Raw genomic sequence first — 18,154 nt, 5'->3', positions numbered from 1 at the left:
TATAACTCCATGTGTGAGACTCTTGGAAAGATTTGTGTCAGTCACATATAACTCCATGTGTGAGACTCTTGGAAAGATTTGTGTCAGTCACATATAACTCCATGTGTGAGACTCTTGGAAAGATTTGTGTCAGTCACATATAACTCCATGTGTGAGACTCTTGGAAAGATTTGTGTCAGTCACATATAACTCCATGTGTGAGACTCTTGGAAAGATTTGTGTCAGTCACATATAAGTCCATGTGTGAGACTCTTGGAAAGATTTGTGTCAGTCACATATAACTCCATGTGTGAGACTCTTGGAAGTATATGAAACATTTATGGGTCTTGTGATTCATTCAGCATAACAACAGTATAACCTGCCTCAATAATAGCATTACATTTTTTTCAGTGTGGAGAAATTACAGAAATGAGATTGGTTCGAAATTACAAGGGCAAATCAAAGGGCTTTGCATACATTGAGTTCAAGGATGAGGTGAGATCAGGGTTTCAGTATGTTTATTGTTCTGGTGTAGATTGCTGTGATGTAGATCTATGTGATGTAGGTGTGGGTATGTTAAGGGTGTGTGTGATGTAGATCTGTATGACGCAGATCTATGTAATTTAGGTTGGTGTGGTATAGGTCTGCATGATGCAGATTTGTGGTGTGGATCTGTATGATGCGGATCTGTGTGATGCAGATCTATGTGATTTAGGTTGGTGTGGTATAGTCTGTTTGATGCAGATTTGTGTGAAGTGGATCTGTATGATGCAGATCTTTGTGATTTAGATCTGTATGATGTAGATCTGTGAGGTGTAGATCTGTGTGGTGTAGATCTGTGTGATGTTGATTTGTGTTACAGGTCTGTTACATTCAGATCTACAGAATTCACATGATCTTACAGTCCCGTACACCTTTTCAAAACACTGAGTGACATATTACCTTTAAGATCTTTTAATTTAGCTTATCTTTAAACAACAGCATTCAACCTTTGGCAGAATGAGACACAAAATGTCTAGCCATGATATTTCCTGAATGATCATAAAGGGAGATAACTTGGGATGGCTTAGTCTGTGATGGAAAATGATCAAATTTGAGGTTTGGTTAAACAACAAATGGAACACAGAAATACTTTCTTTTTTCATACATTTATTGACACAAACAAATTTTATTGCTCTGCTTATACTCATAATTGTATATGTCAACTCTAAAAATTTTGAAGTGATCAACCGTTTGGCAGCCAAATTCCATCTAAGGTCAAGGTCATTTGATGGAGTGTACAGTTCATACACCCTGGCAAATCCGTCTACATGGTTTTGTATGCTTTGGCTATTAACCAATCAGAATTCGAAATTTATCTCAAGGGAAATAAAGATCTGTATGATGTGGATCTCTGTTATGTATGTATGTGTGAAGCATGTATCAGTGATTTAGGTTTCTGTGTTGCAGATCTCCATGATGTTGATCTGTATACAGGAAATCTCTATAATGCAGTTTGCTCTGTGATATACATCTGTATAATGAGGATCACTATGGTACATATCTGTGATTGTTATCTCCATGATATACATCTCTGTGATTGATATCCCTGTGGTGTATATTGCTTTGATGGATATTTCTGTATCTCTGTGATTTAAATATCTGTGATAGAGGTCTGTCTCATGGAGATTTCTGTGGTGCTTACCTTTATTATGGGGTATCTTGTGATGTAGATTTCAATGATTCTGAATTCTTTTGAATTGATCTCTGTGAAGCAGATTTGCCTGAACTTAGGTAGATCTGTGCGATCTTGCCCACTGTGTTGCAGGTCTTTGTGTGTGATATCAGTGATGTAGATTTCAGGTATCTTTTTTTTTCTTTAATTACAGTTTTGTGTCCTAGAAGCTCTGAAACAAGATCGCGAGTTGATTGAAGGTCGACCAATGTTTGTCTCCAAGTGTGAAGACCGATCAACCACCAAGACTAAGCCACAGTTTAAGGTGATTCATTTCTAAAGCATATTGTAGAACCATGTGCTTAATAGTCTGGTTTGTCCAGCCACCCACAACTTCTGTTGACCATTAGTTTCAAGTTATTGTTTGAAGTGTTACGGTTAGGTAAAGCATTTCTGCAGGATTTGAATATACATCTTATTTTTGCAGTAAATAGTTCTGACATTCATTTCAGTGTGTCGTTCACTGAGATCGGATAGTTCTGCCCAACAGAACTAGCTCGATCCTCTTGTTAATCACTGATTTGTATTTACATTCAGCTGCCAAAAAGCTTGAATATTGTGGAGGGTAATGTTAAACAACAAACATACAAAACTGTCACTGTTTCAGTTCGCAACAGAGATTGAAAAGAATAAACTGTTTGTGAAAGGCCTCCCATTTACCTGCAACAAAGAGGCTGTCACCAACATCTTCAATCAGGTGAGTGAAGTTAGTCATGAGAATCTGGATACGTTACATCTGTTTGTCCGCAGGCATATCCACTGCATGATGTCGGTCATATTATGTCCTGTGTATAACATCCATTGTGTGACATCTCTCATCCTAACGAGGTACCCAGTTACAGCTGGGTGGACTGGGACACATAGTCACAGTACTTTGTCCACGTTGCTTTTCCCACAACTAGGTGTTATTCACATATTCATGCGGCCATCTGGTCATATACCAACAGATTCGTGGGTTCTTTAAGTGCACAGGGTTGTGTACTGAACACTAGGATTTGTGACAACATGGAAAGAGTCTGCACACAAAGTTGACTCCAAGGTTTTTACACCCGTGAACTAGCCTGGTGCTTTAGCTACATCGTCCACCCGACCCCGATTTTGTACATTTGATGTATGTAAGAGGCAACATTTATGGATTTCACTGAAAATGTGGTCAACACAACAGGTCTGCATCAGATAGTTTTCCTTTCTTGTTGATCTGTTATCTTTTTATCACCAAAGGACCAATGAAGATCCAGGGTAGGATAGGTCTTCAGCAACCCATGCTTGCTACAAAAGGCGACTATGCTTGTCGTAAGTGGCCACTAACGGGATCAAGTGATCAGGTTCGCTGACTTGGTTGACACATGTCATCGTTTCCCAGTTGCACAGATCGATGCTTATGCTGTTGATCACTGGATTATCTGGTCCAAGACTTGATTAAATACCGACCATTGCCATATAGCTGGTATATTGCTGAGTATGGCGTAAAACTAAACTCAGTCCCTCACTCTAACATCACAGAAGTTCAGTTACAAAAGTGCCACGTGATCTTTAATTAATTGTGATTCTTCACCAGCATGGCAAGTTGAAGGACGTTCGTCTTGTAACCTACAGAAATGGCATGTCTAAAGGGATCGCATATGTTGAGTTTGAAACAGAGGTAAGTGAAGATGGCACATCTTAGAGAGGCATCACATATGTATAGGATGAAACATTACGCACAGGTCATGTTTTATCATACTCATAAACCAACAGAAGAGTTACTTTAGATGAAATTTCAATATTTAGTATTACTGTTGAAATCAACTGGGATTAGACTGGCAGCCGACACCTTGCCTTGCACACGCTACCCGTGTCCTGCACCACTAGTAAGCAAAGGGTTGCAGGTTTGAAACCAGGTATCAGCACTATGTGTTGGAAGTTTTCAATGATGTAATATTTTATAATTTCATTCAGTGATAGCAAGACAAATTCGTGTCAGTCTTCAAAACATGTAATAAGTCAAAGTCACAGGCAATTCCGTAGAAAATCCATAGGAACTCATAGAGAATGCCTGCAAAACTGCCCTTAGAGGTTTACTCTGTAAAAGAAGAACCTGGCGAGACAATGTGACGTCACTGAAGGTATATAAGTAGAGATCCTTAAAGAGGTGTGGGAAGTAATTAATCTCAGTGATGTAGTATCACATTACTCTCTTACATCCTGAGTAATCTTGTCAGAGGACATGGTATAGGAAAATCAGCATTCCACAGGGACTACTTCTCTACTAAGGTAATTTGTTCCTTGCAATGATCTGTTGATTGTTTGGACATGCTCTATCCATGCTTGTAAGGATGAGGCAGCACAGGCTGTGATGAAGACAGATGGACTGCAGGTTGGAGAGCATACCATTACAGTAGCCATCAGCAACCCCCCACCCCGCAAACAGCCTGAGGCAAGGAGGGAGGGACTTACGCCGTCCCTGGGGAGTGGCAAGAAAGGAACTGAATTGTGAGTAGATATATGGGATTTACCCAGTTCCCTGTAAATATCCCAGGTCAGTCTACCCAGTTCCCTCTAAATATCCCAGGTCAGTTGTTTAAGAATAAATAAATTGGAGTTGGTTGTTTATGTCATTATTTATATAACAGTGGTTTTATATTGTATAGGTAAGATACTTTAGACTTTCATTCTAGTTTAACAGTTAAATCGGTGATATTCTAGTTGTTTTTGTTGTCCTTTACCATGATTTGTTACTTGGTCATGATATGGCTGAAATGTTGCTGTTGAGACTTTTAATTGAAAATAAAACTTACTCACTCACTAAAAAGTGGTGAATACTGCTGAAACAGACCACTGAATTGATACCAAGTCAGATGATTACTTGACTTGCTTGGCTACATTGTTGATTCATGTAAAAACACCTTTCAGTACTGCCATAAATTTTGCTAACATATCATCATTTCAGGAGAGGCAAGGTCAGGACTCAAGTGGCGTTGGTCCCAAGATCTGTGAAGCAAGGTCCAGCCCCGTCCAAGACGTCCACCATCGGTGCAGACTCTGCCAATGGACAGCAGTCTGACAGGTTAACAAGTGGAATGAGTAATGCAGACTTCAGAAGTATGCTGCTCAAGAAGTGAGGACAGATTGTTTGGACTGTGGAAAGTGACTACTGAAAACTAAAATGTTGTATACACGTAGCGCTATGGAAGTGACTGCCTTCTTCACACCTGCTTTTGAAGTTGACTTCTGAATCCTCATCAACAGCTGGCTGGCTTCCTCCATCTGCTGCAGGTATCTCTTCTACCCTCAACAGATTGTGTATATATTTTTAAAAATTAGGATGGAGTACTGACTGAACATTTCTGTTTGACCAATAACACCGGAATTGTCTTCACAAAAGGCCCATTCACCAGAATTGAGTGAAGAATCATTAAGTTGTGAGGGAGCTGATAGTGACCCAGCTTTTTACGTGGTATTGATATGTCAATATATTATGAGCTTGTAATGGGGTCTGCTTAAAATGCCATTTCTGTACATTTCTAATCAATGTACATTTTGTGAATAAATATCTTTTCTAAACTGTTATCTTTACATAACACAGATATGTAGATCCAGCTACAACAGCAAGTTTAGTGCTGGAATTCAGCCCCACCTATGTGTATGCAGTGTTGTGTTTTACACTGCTTTTTGTGTCATTCTAACAATATCACAGCAAGGATATCAGAAATGGGTCTGACACACTGTACTCATATGCTGAAAAATGCACATGCGCACGTATCCCCTCAACACACACAGAGGGCCTGTAATGAGCTAAATATATATTTATTTCCTTATGTACAAAAGCTGAAGACAAAGTCTCCTGGGCTCTCTCTTCTGTGGCATGAGGAAAAGCTGAAGGTAAAACATGAGACAAGCAAAAAGACACATACTGGAATTTTTGTATGACTTGTTCAGATGACTTTTTTAATTGAATTTTTACCATTTTAACAAAACAAAACACAGTGGGAGCATACTGTCTTGGCTGGCTGAATTCATGGAAAACTATTTTATATGAACCAGATATTCTCTTTGTACAGCCTCATGAGAAATAAGCACCATATTTGATATTCAATATTTGCACTAAAGTTGTAAAAGTGTCAGGTCATTCGGACAGGACTGATCACAGGGAAGGCACTCACATAAACATACTGATGTTGTCCAGTTAGTGGGTCATGGCGGCATCACAGGCCGGGGCCTGCTTTGAAAAATGAGGTTCACCGTAGTAAAGGTTGCTTTGTGAAAGGAGACCCTGGACATCACATCCTTGAGGAAGGCATACATCAGACACAAAAGCACACTGATGCTGTCCAGCTATGGGATCAAGGCGACACCACAGACCTGGATGACATCGCCCCCTAGAGGAAGGTAGACAAAAAACATTTTAAGCACACTGATGATGTCCAGTTGTTGGATCAAGGTGCACCACAGACCTAGACGACATCACTGCCTTCAGGAAGGCAGACATGCATGATGATGTCCACACAGACCTGGACACACCAGTCTTGAGGAAGGCATATAACAGACATACAACCACATTGATGGATCAAGATGACACCACAGACCTGGATGACATCAATGCCTTCAGGAAGGCATACAACAGACATACAAACACATTGATGATAAGAAACTCCATTGGGCCAGCTCCAAGCCACATTCGGAGGAAGATGTAGAGAATTCCAAGGTATATGAGAGTTTGGTAACTGGCCAGGAAACGCAGACTTAGTCTTGGTTGGCAGAGAGCTTCAGCAGTTGTCTTGGAGGTTGGAGACTTGAGCATTTGATGGGGGCGGAGGGGCGGAGCCAGGTAGACCTGAGCCATGCGGCCGATGAGGTCCTGCCGACTGTACAGGCTGTTTATCTGTCCACAAAACTATAAGAGAGAGCTAGTGAGATATACTGAAAACACAATCAGCTTCACAGAAACAGGTATGAAAATACTTCAACACAATAGTCTCCGCTTAACACAAGTGTATCCACCATATTAGTCAGTGAAAGAGGATGAACAGGTTTTGGGGGATATCTGTGATCTCGTGTAACAGCAAAGACACTGCAAACATTTAATCGAATAGGCACAAACAAAATGCAACCATGCACCAACAAAAATACAACTAAAATGTACACTCAAATTCAAGCTTACAGAAAAGCAGTTTCAAACTAATCTTCAAACTGATGTTGCTGCCTCAGAGAAAAAAACCTGATCAGAAGTAAAATCCAATAGCTTGTTGTATAGAAACAAATTGTTCAAGATTAAAAGAGCAAATAGTCTGTCCACATTACAAACTAAAAACTCTTTGAAAAATCCAATATTGCCCCCTACTATGACACCATGCCATGACTTTTGCAGCCAAGAATAGGGTATGAGAAACAAGCAGCCTCAAAATTTCATGGAACTGTTTCCAATATGACGGCTTCGGGATTTTGTAAATGAACGATTTAGACTATGGCCACCAAACTAAGCACATGAAATGTTGAGGTTGTAATGGTGGTGAATTGTGTCTCATAGTTTCAAAGTTGTCTAAACTACATAAACCAAATTCTGACATGGACATAAGAAGTTAAATTACACAAGCTCTGACTCAGTGTGGAGAAAAGTCTCAGGAAAGTACTGCAGCAGCTGGAGTGAGTGAGTGAGTGAGTGGGGTGGGGTGGGGTGGAGTTGAGTTTTATGCCACACTCAGCAATATTCCAGCTATATGGTAAAAGTCTGTAATTATTGCGTCTTGACCAGACAATCCAGTTATCAACAGCATAAACATCAATCTTTGCCATTGGGAACCAATGACGTGTCACTGATAGAAACATCACCATAGGTGTCCTGAGACTACAGTTGCTCATGTTGTTGATCACTGGTTTGTCTGGTCCAGACTTGACTATTTACAGACAGCTGTCATATAGCTGGAATATAGCTGAGTGCAGCATATTCATAAACTCACTCACTCACTACTGCAAGGCTTGTACATATTCCATTCTTGCACATCTTGCTTTAATAAGGGCTCAAGTAAAACATGCTCAGATAAAAAAATTGTAAATATTCATTCATATTCCGTTCTGGTGACCATGAATAACGAATTGTATTTCTGAAGGGCTACAGTTCGATTCAACGAATATATGAGTTTATCATAACTGCCCTGGTAATCAGAGATCTACAAGAAAGTGAAATAATCAACTATACCTGGCAGTTGATGAAGGAACAGAACTGGTGCAGGATACGAACAAGAGTTGCATTCTCAAAGCTCCTGATTGGCTGCAGGTCAGGGTCACCCTGGTATGTGATGTCAAACTTCCGTAGTCCGTTCACAACCTGCCACACAAATGTTGAAGTAACGGGAAAGACTGCACAATCAAAAATGTATTGTAGGATTAAACCCATATTTAGACAGCTCTTGCTAAACATGAAGTAGCGGATTCAGCACACCTTCCAATGTATGTAGTAGCACAAGGAGGTTGGTCCAGACTTCCATCACTACAGCTTGCACATTATAAGTAAAGGAGGCTGGTCCAGATCTCCATCAATACAGCTTGTATAGTATAACCAAAGGAGGCTGGTCCCGACCTCTATCACTACAGCTTGTATAGTATAAGCAAAGGAGACTGGTCCAGATCTCCATCACTACAGCTTGTACAATATAAGTAAAGGAGGTTGGTCCAGACTTCTATCACTACAGCTTGCACATTATAAGTAAAGGAGGCTGGTCCAGACCTCCATCACTACAGCTTGTATAGTATAACCAAAGGAGGCTGGTCCAGACCTCTATCACTACAGCTTGTATATTATGAGTAAAGGAGGCTGGTCCAGACCTCCATCACTACCGCTTGTATAGTATAAGTAAAAAAGGCTGGTCCAGATCTCCATCACTACAGCTTGTACATTATAAGTAAAGGAGGCGGGTCCACACCTCCATCACTACAACTTGTATAATATAAGTAAAGAAGGCTGGTCCAGACCTCAATCACAACAACCTGTATCTTGTACGACAATGAAGCTGGTCCTGACCGCCATCACTACAGCTTGCAGAGTATAAGTAAAGGAGGCTCATCCAGACCTCCATCACTACAGCTTGTATATCATAAGTAAAGGAGACTGGTCCAGACCTCCATCACTACAGCTTGTATATTATAAGTAAGTGAGTGAGTTTAGTTTTACGCCGCACTCAGCAATATTACAGCTATATGGCGGCGGTCTGTAAATAATCGAGTCTGGACCAGACAATCCAGTGATCAACAACATGAGCATCGATCTGCGCAATTGGGAACCGATGACACGCGCCAACCAAGTCAGCGAGCCTGACCACCCGACCCTGTTAGTCGCCTCTTACGACAAGCTGAGTCGCCTTTTATGGCAAGCATGGGTTGCTGAAGGCCTATTCTACCCCGGGACCTTCACGGGTCTATTATAAGTAAAGTAGGCTGGTCCACACCTCCATCACTACAGATTGTACATTATAAGTAAAGGAGTCTCATCCAGACCTCCATCATTACAGCTTGCATATTATAAGTAAAGGAGGCTCGTCCAGACCTCCATCACTACAACCTGTATCTTGTACACCAATGAAGCTGGTCCTGACAGCTTGTAGATGAACTACCATGCATGTGGATGAACTATTACCTGATATCTGCCAAAGTTCTGTGAGAACCAGGCCTGTGGATGAACTATTACCGGATATCTGCCATGTTCTATGAAAACCGAGCCTGTGGATGAACTATTACCTGATATCTGCCATGTTGTGAGAACCGAGTCTGTGGAAGAATTATTACCTGATACCTGCCATGTTCTGTGAGAACCAGGCCTGTGGATGAACTATTACCTGATATCTGCCATGTTGTGAGAACCGAGCCTGTGGATGAACTATTACCTGATGTCTGCCATGTTCTGAGAGAACCAGGCCTTTGGACAAACTATTACCTGATATCTGCCATGTTTTGAGAGAACCGAGCCTGTAGATGAACTATTACGTGATATCTGCCATGTTCTGTGAGAACGGAGCCTGTGGATGAACTATTACCTGATATCTGCCATGTTCTGAGAGAACCAGGCCTTTGGACGAACTATTACCTGATATCTGCCATGTTCTGAGAGAACCGAGCCTGTGGAAGAACTATTTCCTGATATCAGCCATGTTCTGTGAGAACCGAGCCTGTGGATGAACTATTACCTGATATCTGCCATGTTCTGTGAGAACCGAGCCTGTGGATGAACTATTACCTGATATTTGCCATGTTCTGAGAGAACTGGGACTGTGGATGAACTATTACCTGATATCTGCCATGTTCTGTGAGAACTGGGCCATGGTTGGTCTCAATACAGTCAGGTGTGGTGGCTTCCATCAACAGACTGTTCTGTAGACTTGTATCAGCAGGCAGTGTCATGTCCTGGAGCTCATCAGGCAAAGTGATCTGAAATAAAACACAATCCATGAACATGAAATTTGTGGCAGTGAAAATGAAATAACTTGTCTAAACCTGGCGACTGTAACCTTGAGGCACCATGGGTTTCCGACTATGATCACACAATGCATAAATATAAACTGGGTCCTTTGTCTATTACATCTTACTCAACTGCCTGAAAAGTGTTATCAAAAAGTCAGAATGTAATACTGCTCCTGAGCCTGGTGGCATTCGAAACCAGTATTGGAAACTGTTCCCCTATGTCCAAACATAATAACTTTACTGTTTCAACACTCTCATGGACAGAACAGATGTTACTGTATGGTTCTGCAGTTGTCACACTTTCATTGTCATTCTTTGGAATACGTAGTATATATATAGCACCAAAAAATTCCTTCCAACAAACTGATTTTGTCCTTTATGATAAAGGCACTTTATTTTATTGAATCTTCCGTCTCTTTTGACAGCAGGGAACACAGCCCTTCTGACTCTGGGTAATGCAGACGGCTGTAGTACTGCGGAATCGGTACATTCACCTCTGAGTTTCCTGGGAGAAGTTACAGGAACAGCAACATTCAAATAAAATGAAATACTCTGACATCATGACCTCCATAGCACGCCTCATCTTGAGTATCTCTGACAATACAACTACTATACCACCTCTCATCTTGAATATCTCTGACAATACCACCACTATAACACCTCTCGTCTTGCATATCTCTGACAATACCACTACTATAACACCCTTCATCTATAATATCTCTGACAATACAACTACTATAACGTCCCACATCTTGCATATCTCAGACAATACGACTACTATAACACCCCACATCTTGCATATCTCAGACAATACGACTACTATAACACCCCACATCTTGTATATCTCAGACAATACAACTACTATAACACCCCACATCTTGCATATCTCAGACAATACAACTACTATAACACCCCACATCTTGCATATCTCAGACAATACAACTACTATAACACCCCACATCTTGTATATCTCAGACAATACCACTTCTATAACACCCTTCATCTATAATATCTCTGACAATACAACTACTATAACGTCCCACATCTTGCATATGTCAGACAATACCACTACTATAAAACCCCTCATCTATAATATCTCTGACAATACAACTACTTTAACGTCCCACATCTTGCATATCTCAGACAATACAACTACTACACCACCTCTCATCTTGAATATCTCTGACGTAACAACCACTGTAACACCTCTCATCTTAAATATCTGACATTAGGACCACCTTACCACCTCTCATCTTCCATATCTCTGACATTAGGACCATCATAACACTTTCTGGGGATTCATGAAGGTCCAGGTTAGAATATTAGCCTTCAGTAACCCATGCTTGTCAAAAGAGGCAACTAAAAGGATTGGGTGGTCATGCTTACTGCCTTGGTTGACATCGGCTCCCAACTGCGCAGACTGATGCTCATGCTGTTGATCACTGGACTGTAAGGTCCAGACTCGATTATTTACAGAGAGCTGCCATATAGTTGTAATATTGCTGTGTGTGGCACTCACCCTTTTTTTCTCTTTTTGTTCTTAAAATGTCAAGTAAATCCCAAGGGACCACCTTGTGAAACTCAAACATAAACAACCATGGTGACACCTTAAGCACTGAATATTTGAAACATGACCATAGTAACTCTTACTTTGAATATTTCTGACAAATTCTTGAGTGACTGGTTGAGATGCAGTAATAACTTCTTGCTGTCATTGACTTCACTATAATGCTTGGAATCAAACAAGATGGAGGCGAACCATGCTGCAAAGCTGCGCCTTCTGGGCTTGGGTGTGACTTGTTGGGCACTGGAAATGACCTCTCTCGCTTGGATCAGCTGATTTATCAGTTCACAGATCTGAAGCGGAAGAATGAGAACGAGTTGTAAAGGGTTACAACATACCTTCCCCAACATTAGTCACAAGATGATGTTTTAAGTGGCACTGATCCACAGCAAGTTTCGTTGACTGGTTGTTGCTTTTGCTATTGTTTTTCTATCGTGAGTGCCTGGAAGATATCCCAGAATTCTTGACCTGCTCGTGACCTATGCCTGGCTACCTGCTTTGGCAATTGATAGTATCAATATAGACTGATCAGCAAAGATGATGTAATTTTTATGATAACTTGACATTTTATACTTATCCTGACTGATCCTGCTTATTTGTTTTCTCTTTCATCACTTTCTAATGGTCAAGTGGAAACTTGAATCGCTTCGATTCCCTTGAAGAGAACATACAATAATCCCTGAGTTTCCTCCCTTTCTTCTCACCAAAGACATCCATGTGACCTGTCCTCACTCTTTCCAAATGTACCCCCATGCAAGCTTACAGGAAAGTCTGAGTTGTCAGAGGGGACAGTTGGGAGGGCTTCATGTCATGAGTCAAGCTAAGTGTAAAATATACATTTTATCATAACAATTATATATTTTTCCTTATCCTGACTCATGCTTATTGGCCAACCGAATCCGAAGGAAAAGGTGGTGGGTCAGCCACCTATGGGATTCCTTGCCTGATTGTGTCCACGTCAGTGTTTGCTAATAGATCCCTTGGCAATTCTTCTTGCAGCTGCTTTATGGCCATTCTTCCTGATGCTCAGCTTGGGACCACCTTCTTATAAGTAAGTATTAGAAGCTGGTTTAACACACACGTGGCTGGTTTGAACATGTATGTGGCTGGTTATTACACACTTGTGGCCGGTTTAACACTCACATGACTGGTTTAACACACACACATGGCTGGTTCAACACACCTATGGCTGGTTTAACAGACACACATGGCTGATTCAACACAGGCGACTGGTTTACACACATATGTGGCTGGTTATTACACACATGTAGCTGGTTATTACACACATATATGGCTGGTTATTACACACATGTGGATGGTTTAACACACATGCAGCTAGTCTAAGACACACACAAGGCCTGTTTAACCACATACATGGCAGGTGTCACTAATTGTTGCTCACCTGGACGCGCATCCTCTCCCCAAACAGTGGCACATACTGGAAGCCGGGAGCCTCAAGGTCGGCCAGGTGTGGGGGTAATGGGGGCAGCAAGTGGGGGGGCAGGTGATCAGAGGACAGGTAGCTGGCTCCCAGGTCTGACATTGGCATGCGCGTCACCCGATATGACCAACTCTCAGCTGCAACACAGTAATCAACATTACTATTAAATTTCACCTATCTTGTCTGCATGCAAAAATTAGATACTCTAATTGCTTCCAAAAAGGTTGAAACTCTCAAATTGTTATTATCATTTTTTCTTTGCTATATGGTCACTGACTGCAAAACAAAGACGTAACTGTAACAGTCTATTTTTCATTTCGAAAGTGTTTTATAATGGAGTCACGTTACTACAACTGTCAATGAAATGTTCATATATGATTAATCTGATTTGCATGATAGATAAAGTCATCCTGTCTTATTATGTTAGCACTAGTATGAGATATCTGTGTAACAAATCTATCAATTGCTAGACACTTTCTAAATTGTGCTAGTATATAACAATTAGAATGATGAATATTTTGTACAGACTTAAAGAAATTCAAAATTCAATATATAATCATAACAATGCATAGTATGGATTCACAATTTCTTTTATTATTTGCAACACAATGTTTCTGGGCTCCTTCTTGCCTCTTATTCAAGTAAATGAATATGATTTACCAAACAAAATATATAGTGTGTACAGGAGGCCTGTGAGATGGGAATAAAGATTGAGATGTACAGAGATCAAGGGGATTAACTGATATGTTTTGATTGTGATGTACAGAGTAAACAGAGATTAAGTGGATGTCTCTATCTGTGCTACGAGTTTATACAACGAAAAGGATAGACACTGATTGGAAGCCACTTCCGAAAACAGTGATAGGAAGTAAGGGTGTAATGATTCATCAACCTACTGACTGGTCACGACTGTAATAATCCCAGTGAAAACAGATATACTGATTGAAGACTGTTGACAGCTGTTGAAAGTTCAATGCAAACAAGGCCACTTGACCACTGTGTCTTGATGTTGGTTGATAGATGAACATTAATATAAAGTAGAAGTCCCATACATCTAAACAACAGTCCCCTATATACCCATTATACAGTTCTGGATAGTTTTATTGACAACCATGCCGCACTACAATCAGTTAGAAATTACTGGAATCCCCTCATAGCTTATAGCATCCTACGAAAAATGCTAGCATAAAAGGGAGTTAACTCTAACTTACTCTTAGTAGGGGAAATTACACAACCTAAGTTTAAGCTGTAAGTTGAAATCCACATTCTCCACTTTCAACTTACAACTCACAATTAAAAGTCAATAAATGTAACATTTCAACCAAAAGAAACACATTCTCATAACACACGGGCAGTAGCAGAAACTAAGCTGAGACAGGATGCATCATCCTTTGAGTTTGAGATCAAATGCCGTGACCCCATCCTTGCACCTCGTAAGACGCAATGGATGTAGAAAACTGTCACATCCTTAATTTTCTCATGACAAGACAACAGACTTGGTCACTGCCACACTTCATCTTAGTTACTTAGTCGAATTCAGAGATGCAGTCACAAAGACTTTGACAAGAGTACATAGAATCACCCTAACCACCTGATGTGTTGGAAGGGTCAAGTTTGTAAGTCATCCATTCAAAAAACATGGTGAAAACACAAGATGATTGATCAGTGTATGCAAGTGAAGGGAATGATGACAGGTGCATGGCCTCTAAGATGAAGACAGCTCTCAATGAGTACGAGATGTGTCCTCCTGCTGACATAGAGACAGTGGTGCAACAAACTACCTAACTACTGAAGGTGTTGGTGACACTGATGTTTAGAATGCAGAGGCACTGGTTTGACCCTGGACCTGGTAGAGGCATTGAATGGACCGTGGATCTGGTACAGGTGCCATATGGACCCTGGATCTGGTAGAGGTGCTGTATGGATCCTGTATCTGGTAGAGGTGTTGCATGGATTCTGGTTCGGATACACATACCATATGGACCCTGGATCTGGTAGAGGTGTCATTTGGATGATAGATCTGGTAGAGGCACTGTATGGATGCTGGATCCAGTAGAGGCACCGTATGGATCCTGGATCTGATAGAGGCACTGTATGGACCATGAATCTGGTAGAGGTGCCAAATGAATCCTATATCTGCTAGAGGTGCAGCATGGACCTTGGATCTGGTAGAGTTGCTGCATGGATCCTGGATCTGGTAGATGTACTGTATAGGCACTGGACCTGGTAGCAGTGCCGTTTAGGTGCAGCAGTCATGAACATTGTTGAATAGAAAGTCTTTGGTGACGTAGGTGCTCACACCAAATGCTGAACAGCAGAGCCGCCGCAGTGATGAACAGCAAATGTTACAGTACCAGACTGCCCTGGTAACAAGCCCAAGGGTGTACTTGGTGTCAGAACGTCCAGTGGCTGCTGATCGTGTGAAGCAATAGCACTAGTGAACATCGTTGATGTGGCAAGCATCTGGATGGTTGTCACAGATGATACCGTTGTTGGACTTGTTGGCCAAACAGAAATTGGCAACAAAGCAGAAAACCCCATCAAACAATAATGAAAAAAATTACAATAGTAACAGGAAACACTCAGTAAAACAGTATAATAGTAATGGAGTTTTACAGTGTAATTGAGAACTAATGCCTCAAAAAGTACTGACAAAAAGTGGAGACCAGAAAGCTTAATAATATAATAATAATAATACACAACTGCAGTATAACATTATAACTATGAGAAAAAAACAAGACCACTATGTTGACCTCGAAGCCACATGTGCAAATTGGCAAAGTGACCAATAACAGCAATGAAATTTACCATGATTGTAACAAACACAAAAACTGCAACATTACTAAAAAACAAAAGAGGAACGCAACGCCTAACACTCTCTGAAGAACAAATGATAATGCACAAACATCAGTTAATTACCAATAAAACACAACCTTACAGGATACAAACAGTCGAGCTGGCAAACCACACGTCTTGCAAAAAAGTGGGACTATGTGAGACTAATAGCGAGACGTGGCTAACATCACTGATGGATGCACAGATGAATGTTTGTCTGAGACCAGGATCAGGTTGGTGGACCAGATGAGGTTTCCGAACAGTGTTAAGGAGGAGATGGAGAAACTTATTGTCTTTATTACTTGAAGGGCCAGTAAACAGAAGTTGGCTTGTATTGTTTCATAGCTACAAATTTTCTATCACCTATGAAGCCTCAACATTCATCCTGTCAAAATGACCCTTTTTTATGGACTTGTGGCATCCATTCTGAAATTATGTATCATCCAACAGGACCATAGGAGGGTACTCTGAATAAAAAGGTGGAAGGTAGGTCTGATGAGGGCAGGACTAAACAGCCGAACACTACTGATTACACATCAGAGGAACCTGCATAGCAGAGGGGATCAGCAAAAAAAGATCTGCTGCAAGAATGTGCTCAAGGAAAGGGAGATTGTTGATTGAAGTCATGTTCCATCTGGCGACAGATTGGTGAAGGCAGGAAAGACAAAGTCACTGTAATGTCTCTATACATGAGACTATACACATGAGCCCTCTTAGCGCTAAGATAGTTGTAAGTTCATGTTAATGTATGGCACTTACGACTTTCTTAGTGCTAAGAGAGCTTGGAAAATATGGGGCACAGGGTGGTAGGCTGTGCAATGGCTGCTATAGCTGCCAATATTAGAGGAATTTCTGTTGTGACTTACACATCCTGGTAATATATAAAGTTCCACAATCAAACACCCTGAATATAGAAGGAAGATTGTTTGTGTTTCCAAAACAATGAAATCATAAGGACTATTTTAGATACAGATGGGATACATGTCACAGAGCCTGTAGTGTTCTGTAGTATGATTTTACAGACCATTTACTCAAGACCAGGAGTATTGTTTAGTTGCTTACCTCTGAAGATCATCTCAGCAAGGCTAGGAAGACACAGCACCTGGAACGCACAACGTAGCAAGACTAGAAATGAGTATCAATGTGTGATTGAACATGCATGTCTATGTGTGTTTGTTATCTTTCTGGCAAGACAAAGCGCCTTGACATTGATGTGCATGTGAGTGTGTACGTGTGTGTTACCTTGGTAACCCTATAGAGCATGTAGGCACTCTGTGGTGAGGACAGGTCCAAGCGGAACACCCGTGGCAGAAAGTGTTGGAACATTACAGTGTAGAACAGCAAGTTGTCTTCAATAAACTGAAACCTGAAACAGATAAGCAGAAACGTGGATGGTGCCTGTAACAGGTCAGTATCTGGTCAGGATAAGATGGTAAGGGTTCAGGCAGTGTGTCCCAGTGCAGTATTCCAACCAAGATGAGGTCAGAAAGATGGGAGTCTGGGAAGTAGTGGTCTGGGATATGGAGATCTCGGAAGAGGTTGTTGGGAAGCTGGTGAGATGGTGAACTGGGATGTGCTTGTCAGGAAGATGGGGTTCTGAACAGTTGTTATCATGGAGATAGTGAACAAGGAGTGGACGTTGGGAAGATGGGGGAGCTGGGGAGTGGTTGTCGGGAAGATGGGTGGTTAGGAAGTTTTTGTCAGTAACATGTGGATCTAGGAAGTGGTTGTCAGGAAGATGGGGATCTAGAAAATGGTTGTCGGGAAGATGGGGAGTTAGGAAGTGCTTGTCAGGAAGATGGGGATCTAGAAAGTGGTTGTCGGGAAGATGGGGATCTAGAAAGTGCTTGTCAGGAAGATGGGGAGTTAGGAAGTGTTGTCAGGAAGATGGGGATCTAGACAGTGGTTGTCGGGAAGATGGGAAAGCTGGCAAGAGCTTGTCAGGAAGATGGGGATCTAGAAAGTGGTTGTCGGGAAGCTGGGGAAGCTGGCAAGAGCTTGTCAGGAACATGGGGATCTAGAAAGTGGTTGTCGGGAAGATGGGGAAGCTGGCAAGAGCTTGTCAGGGAAGATGGGGATCGAGAAAGTGGTTGTCAGGAAGATGGGGAAGCTGGCAAGAGCTTGTCAGGAAGATGGGGATCATGAACGTGGTTATCGGGAAGATGGGGAAGCTGGCAAAAGCTTGTCAGGA

General features: G+C 41.4%; 2 protein-coding genes across 3 annotated transcripts in view; one reads left to right on the top strand and one right to left on the bottom strand.

The window, feature by feature from the left end:
• LOC137292622 (squamous cell carcinoma antigen recognized by T-cells 3-like) overlaps nucleotides 1-5,237 on the top strand; it is a 28,233-nt gene extending 22,996 nt beyond the window's left edge. The window contains exons 18-23 of the mRNA XM_067823843.1: nucleotides 391-474; nucleotides 1,848-1,958; nucleotides 2,301-2,390; nucleotides 3,252-3,335; nucleotides 4,008-4,165; nucleotides 4,623-5,237. Of these exons, the coding sequence (XP_067679944.1) occupies nucleotides 391-474; nucleotides 1,848-1,958; nucleotides 2,301-2,390; nucleotides 3,252-3,335; nucleotides 4,008-4,165; nucleotides 4,623-4,794 (699 nt within the window). The 3' untranslated portion in view covers nucleotides 4,795-5,237. The remainder of the gene's footprint in view (nucleotides 1-390; nucleotides 475-1,847; nucleotides 1,959-2,300; nucleotides 2,391-3,251; nucleotides 3,336-4,007; nucleotides 4,166-4,622) is intronic.
• A 226-nt stretch (nucleotides 5,238-5,463) lies between these two features.
• LOC137292775 (sphingomyelin phosphodiesterase 4-like) overlaps nucleotides 5,464-18,154 on the bottom strand; it is a 39,717-nt gene continuing 27,026 nt past the window's right edge. For both annotated transcript variants that reach the window (XM_067823859.1, XM_067823858.1), the window contains 7 exons: nucleotides 17,206-17,329; nucleotides 17,026-17,065; nucleotides 13,090-13,265; nucleotides 11,774-11,980; nucleotides 9,950-10,090; nucleotides 7,869-7,997; nucleotides 5,464-6,566 (listed from right to left, as the gene is read on the bottom strand). In XM_067823859.1, the coding sequence (XP_067679960.1) occupies nucleotides 6,240-6,566; nucleotides 7,869-7,997; nucleotides 9,950-10,090; nucleotides 11,774-11,980; nucleotides 13,090-13,265; nucleotides 17,026-17,065; nucleotides 17,206-17,329 (1,144 nt within the window). In that variant the 3' untranslated portion in view covers nucleotides 5,464-6,239. The remainder of the gene's footprint in view (nucleotides 6,567-7,868; nucleotides 7,998-9,949; nucleotides 10,091-11,773; nucleotides 11,981-13,089; nucleotides 13,266-17,025; nucleotides 17,066-17,205; nucleotides 17,330-18,154) is intronic.

This window comes from Haliotis asinina, chromosome 1 (genome assembly GCF_037392515.1).
Source record: "Haliotis asinina isolate JCU_RB_2024 chromosome 1, JCU_Hal_asi_v2, whole genome shotgun sequence".
Lineage (NCBI taxonomy): Eukaryota > Metazoa > Mollusca > Gastropoda > Lepetellida > Haliotidae > Haliotis > Haliotis asinina.
The sequence above is the reverse complement of the archived record's forward strand: the minus strand, read 5'-3'. Positions and strand labels throughout refer to the sequence as shown.